A 6,408-nucleotide genomic window follows, 5' to 3' on the forward strand; every position below is an offset into this window, starting at 1 on the left:
ATTGTAAAGCTGTATGCAATAAAAACATACATGGATTTTTTTTGTAGTTGCTTCCCTCCACTCTTTGCCTTATGTTAGACTGAATTGTTAAATATGTTTCCAGTCAACTCAATGAAATGGATAGATTTAAAGGTCTAGACAAAGGCAACTACACTCCTAAATCTTAGGCAAAGGCCTTCCTCCTCCCACCTTCTTCCTCTTCCTACCCTGGAGTTGCGGATGATGTGAGCCTTCACCAGGGCAGCCACTTGGTCTTGGTGTTCGGGGCTTGAGAGCCAGTGCTGTCTTTCAGCTGACAGTGAGTTCAGGGCATCATCTGTGGGCCAGAACATGGTGTACGGCTGGTGGACGGACATCTCGAGCACAGGGAGTAACCCCGCATCCTGCAAAAAGAGTGGACCATAAAGATTACCATCAGCACGAACACTAGTGGGAAAAAAATGTAGAGGTGAAAACTGTATTAAAAGGAGGAGTTAAGGTGACCAGGTGCCAGCAAGCTACATGTGGGACAAAGAGTATGTTTGTGTTGGCCAAAGTGGGACATGCTACTGCGATGCTATGAGGTGCGTTAGATTTCAATATAATATCCATCTAACCCTGAAAAATGAACCTTTTTATTGAAACCATTATAAATATGACTTACAACAATATAGGTTGATTTTTTTGCACAAACTATGCAAACAAAGGACCTAAATATATTCGGTTTGAATGGATTTATTTTCCAACAAACACTGGTCCACATTGTATTCACCTCGACGCGAGAACGAAAAAAAAAAAAGGGAAAATGTCAATCAAATCTCTCAAATTGAGGACACGGGACAAATGATAAAAATGCTGTGCAGGTAGTAAGATAAGTAGTGATAGAAAGAAAAGAAGGAAGCAAAGTAGGTTTAATAACAGAATAGAGATGGATGTGTATGTTACGTGAGGGTAAATTAAGAGGCGGATTTCAGAGTGAGGAGGATGCAGTGTAGGAGATATCAAATCAAAAAGTGCAGGATGTTTTTTATTCTTCCTTTTTTTTTTACCTCCACAAGTTTGTAAAAGCGTCTGTAGCCATAAAACGCTGCAGCTGTGGTGAGGTTCATCTAAAAAGAGAGAGAAAGAGAGAGGTCACACTGCCTGACAGTCAATTATAATAAATCAATCATTTATTATTTTCAATTAAACTCAGTCCACCTTGGTATACTGGATCCTGGGTTTGTCCTGCAGCTTGTAGGGCGTCAACATGGTGTCGATGTGGTGAATGACTCCATTCGATGTGGTGTAGTCACTCTTTATGATCCTCGATCTGTTGTTCACCCACACTGAACCCTGCAGGAGAGAGAGACAGGTGTGGAGACAGAGGAGGAGGCGTGTGTTGTGTCTCGTCAAAAATGTTAGCCTAGTCATGTTTCATGTTTTGTTAAGTCATTTTTGTCTTGTCTCTCACTTCCTGTTTTATTTTGGTGCTCACCCTTTGTTTTTCATTCCAGGTCCATTGACTCCCTATCCTTGTGTGTGTCTCCCGCTCTCATCAGCCCCGCCCCCTGATTGTTTCCACCTGTGCCAGTTACCTCTTGTTTAAATTCCCCAGTCTTCCCTTGTCTTGTGCCAGTTCCTCCTGTCTCCGTGCCAGTAGTCAGCCTACTAGCGGTTTTCCTCATGTCTCAGGCCAGATTCATGCTCCTGAGTTATCTAGTAAGTTTTGTTACTCATTTTGTGATTTTGAGTGATTCCTGTTGTTCCTTCTTCACCTCGTCAAGAGTGTAGATCCTTTTTTGTGACCTGATTGTTGGAATAAAGTATTTTTCTCATACTTTACCTCTGTCTCCTGGAATGGTGCATTTGAGTCCTAAAACCTTGTGTTTTCAAGCTCGTGGCAGACAGGTAGAAACTAAGAAGAGTCAAGTGTCTGTGTTTTTATATGTCTTACCTCCTGCAGGCTGAAGTGAAGTGTGTATCCGGATGTGGAGACGGCTAGCTTAGTCGTTTTGAGGTCACTCAAGGTCAAAGTCTCACAGGAAACGACATGGTAACGAACCAGGTCAGGAAGTCGACCAAACTGGTTCCATTCCTCAAACACACACACACACACACACACACACACACACACACACACACACACACACACACACACACACACACACACGATATATATAACTTGCACCAGCAACCATAATAACACACATAAGTATAAATGTAATTAACAATTTATATTGTGCATCAATTTGTATTGTTTTCCAAGGATAAAGAAGCTAATTGGTAATATTATTATGTAACATTTGATAATATGGAAACAGCAGATGTTGTACACACAGAGGAGTCATGGTTGGTTTCCTCTGCGGGGGCGAAGACAGTGAATGGTCCATCACCATAAAGACCACGAACACCTGATAACTGAGAAACAAAAAGAAAACAAAGTGAAATCATTTGATGACGGATCTGAGGCCTTTTTCATGTCTTAATAAAAGGGATGCTCTTACTGCATGAAAATACAGTTTATTGAATTTCCTCTACTGTTGTGTCCTGCTGTTTTTAGTTAACAGCATCTATTGAATAACTGGAGACAAAGCCTTATCTACTGTGTGGATATCAAATGACTCACTGATAACATTCGGCGGAAGAAGTCGTTTTCTGATTGTCGGGACAGCTCCTGTAACAAAGAGAAGACACAACTTCCTGTGAGTGGGAAGGCGAGGCAGTGGTAGGTTAGAGGTGAGGGGAAAGTCAGAGGTCATGTGACTCACAGTGTTTGTGGTTCCCCGGCAGTCGAAGCCATCGCCAACGTGGCTTCTGAGGCAGGAGCAGTTCCTCTGGCCCTGACCGAAATACTCACAGCGAGCATACCTACTGCAGCCACCATTGTTCTGCACACACAACAAATGTGTCATCAATTGATAATACAGGACAACATTCAATGCCCTGACACAATTTCAATTTGAGATAAAAACAAAGATATTTCTGATTAGTCTGAATCGGCAACAAACATCTGAACACATTGCTGGCTCTTAACAAGCTAATGCATGAAGCAAGTTTTTCTTTTATGACCCATCTCAAACTATGATAAAACAGAACACAGATCACTTTTATGACATGTAGTACAATGTATTTTGCCTTCTAAATTGTGTTTGGTAATATGCACTTGTATATCGGGACTTGTATTGTTTCTATTTTTGTCTGCCAAGAGGCACTTCATGTTCAAAATGCTCTTCTCATCCTCTGTCGGAAACCAGAGCCTTGTCTGCTCTGATTGGTTAGCTGGGCGGCTCGGTTGTGATTAGTCAACCGCTTAGAGCTGCCCCGCCCCTTAGCCAATCATTGTCACGTAGTAATGTCATTATGTTACGGAAGTAAACAAAGGAGTCCAATTGAGGTGTTTCAGGCAGGGGGGGAGAAACCTATAACACACTACAGGGAAGGCAAAACACCAAAAAGCATGATAAGACCTTTAAGTTGCACTTTCAAAAAACAAAATAAAGTTCACAATCACATCAGCTTTACAAAAACCTTTCTCTGTTCCTCTGGAACAATGGCCTGCATGTTTTAGTATTTATGATGTGCACAAACCTATTTTAGAAAACAGTCTGAATATTATCTGGTAGTATAATTTTTATATTATTACTGTCTGTAACACATAAATATACATTTATTTTTGCTTAATAATTAAATGGGTTGCAACTCACTATGAGGAAATTTAAATAATTAATGTAAATACCAAGCTGTGTAATCTGTGCTAAAAGGGTAATGTTTTAACCTCTTATGTGGAAATCCAATTAGGGTCGATGGTAAATTATTTGAATTGAGGGCGAAGTTTGTAGCTGCAAGGTTTTTCCTGCATCCAACGCTGTCATTTGATGATTTCAAACAGAGGGTGAAAAGAGGTGCTGCAGCACAGGCAGAATGAGAAAATAAAGACCTTTTTGAACATTAAAGCATGGAGACATGTCACAGTAGAAGCATAATATGTCCTCTTTAAACACGACAGAATAAAGCAGAAGAATAAGCACTGACACTGACGTACATTTTTGCAGGGGTTGACAGGGTAACAGAACTTCCCGGATCCTTGAAAGCCCATCTTGCAGTTACAGGCCGTCTGGATAAACAAAGAAGACAGAAAAAACGTATAATCAAAAGCAAAACAAATTATCTTTCTTCTTTCACCCTAAAAATGACTGCCCAAAATGGATGGCTTTATGTTTGGTCGTTATGTGTCTTGCCTTAAAATCTGACATTTTACTGCAGTACAGTGTTGTCTTACAATGTTGGGTCCTGTTCTGGTGCACTCTGCTGATTTGTGGCAGCCTCCATTGTTGACCAGACAGCCGTCAATCTCTGTGAACACACAAGCTGGAAATTAATATTAAAATGACATTTAAAAAATAGAAAAAGCTTTATTGGGAGGGAATACAAAAGTAGCTAAAAAACAACAATTCCCACTGTGACCCTTTGGGGGCTCAATATATGGGAATATTTAATTTCCATTTCCAGGTCAGGAAATTCAGGTCAGAGGTTAAGGAAATAATTGTAAGGACAAAGTTGTGTATCTAGCCTTTTCCTTTTGCTCTAAGAGTAAAGTACATTAAATTGACACATTCAACTTAAAACTAGAGTCCATAAAATTTAGGGTGTTTTTTATATATTTGAATATATTGCAACACAAATGTATATTTATAGTGCAATGTCAGTTTTTGACCAAAATCTTGCTGCCCTAATTACAGCATTCGCACAAATGGAGCACAACATATGAGTGAAAGCATTGCTGTTGTTTATTTAAAATATGAATGTACAACAAAGGTTGCTTGAATCAATGAATAATCGTATTCTCAATAGAGTGGTGCAGGAATGAGTCCTAAAACCTTTAACGTTTTTCGTTAGATGACTGAAATAAGGTCTGTGGTTAAAACAAGCTGAAGAGATTTTCATGTTTTGTTCTATGACAAAATATGTTAATAAATACCCCATCTGTGAATGAATGTCCAAAGCTTCAATGTGTCATCAAATCTGCTAACAAGTGACTAAATAAACTACTAAATGTCCTTTAGCTAAGTGGTGGTGATACATAGCCATTCAACCATGATACAGATTCATAGCCTAACAATAGCTTTTAGCTTCTGGGGATCAAATTCATAAGGTGGTCTTAATATGTGGAGATTATCCTGCTAAAGAAAACGTGTAAATATCATTAACATATGTTTGCCACAGAGCTTATTTTCTGCAATATTCTGAAATCCAATGGGGAAATGCCATTGCTTTTAGTATACTTCATCACTGCACCACTTTATAATTATCAACAATTTTGGCCTTAATCATGCAGGCCTACATACCGATCCGGACTACATACCCAGGCAGATGACCCCGTCTCCGGTGTAACCCTCTTTACAGGAACAAGTCCTCTCTCCTGCAGAGGCCTTCTTGCAACTGGCAAACTCTGAACAACCACCGTTAGACCTGCTGCACAATTCCAGCTCTGAGAGACACAGAGTAAAAGTAAGTAAGTACATTAGATATTTGTCAAGTGTGTGTGTGTGTGTGTGTGTGTGTGTGTGTGTGTGTGTGTGTGTGTGTGTGTGTGTGTGTGTGTGTGTGTGTGTGTCTTTACCTTTGCAGTGAGTTCCATTGCCTTCATATCCAGCCACACACACACAGGCAGCAGCCGTACCCTGTGGTCCTGTTATACAGCTGCAGGAGAGGACATTCTTCAATAATTATTTTTTAGATGTATTATTATTATTATAGTTATGCCATAGAGCTTCCTTTTTGTCAATGAAGGCTGAGTGTCCATCTTTGAGACTTTAGTCCAAGATGTTGGTAGTTTGTGTCCCTGAAACATCCTCTGGACTTATTGTGTAATATTAAAAGCATCCCTTCACTAAATCTGGTCTGCTGATATTTTCCTTATTGTCAACAAATCCTGTTAAAAAGAGACTCAAAACAGCAATTCAATTATCCACTAACACATGATACATCTTCTGCCTCTGCCTTGGAGCTTTGCTATTGTCCAAAAACTATTTTAAAAAACACGGATAAGCTACACTGCTAAACTGGGTCACATGTCCTTCATTGCCTTACACATACAAAGAGGTTCAGTATTTTGTCTCAATCCCAGTTAACAGTCTTGCTGCCACAAATACTAGAGCACCAGATGTGGATAAAATCATCCGCTCAACACAGTACAAGTGAAGTCAAGGAAACAAGTGCAGTATTTGCTGTTTGATTATTGTTTAAATTACAGTTAAAATAAAACTATATATTTGTGAATCATTTGGAGAAAAAAAATTCAGTAGGAACCAATGGGCTTGAGTGCCACAGTGTTAAGTATAAAGGACTGTAAACTCAGACACTTTGCTGCAAACGTGGCAACTAACTCTAGATTAAGCGCCTGTCAAAGCCCCTTGAGCATGGCAGGCCAACAGGTAAAACGAGTTA

The 6,408-nt window shown here is 39.7% G+C and overlaps 1 protein-coding gene across 1 annotated transcript; it reads right to left on the bottom strand.

Moving 5' to 3' along the window:
- Positions 1 to 206: 206 nt before the first annotated feature.
- On the bottom strand, positions 207 to 5,661 carry LOC104946629 (stabilin-2-like; the record flags this gene model as incomplete). The annotated part of the gene is made up of 11 exons (XM_010772502.1): positions 207 to 383; positions 1,029 to 1,088; positions 1,180 to 1,314; positions 1,916 to 2,062; positions 2,299 to 2,379; positions 2,588 to 2,635; positions 2,730 to 2,849; positions 4,004 to 4,075; positions 4,241 to 4,314; positions 5,324 to 5,449; positions 5,582 to 5,661. Coding segments are annotated over 11 exons (1,120 nt in total), but the record flags the coding sequence as incomplete, so codon positions are not given.
- Positions 5,662 to 6,408: the final 747 nt, after the last annotated feature.

Source organism: Notothenia coriiceps, unplaced genomic scaffold, assembly GCF_000735185.1.
Source record: "Notothenia coriiceps isolate Sejong01 unplaced genomic scaffold, NC01 NC01_scaffold00011223, whole genome shotgun sequence".
Classification (NCBI taxonomy): Eukaryota; Metazoa; Chordata; class Actinopteri; order Perciformes; family Nototheniidae; genus Notothenia; species Notothenia coriiceps.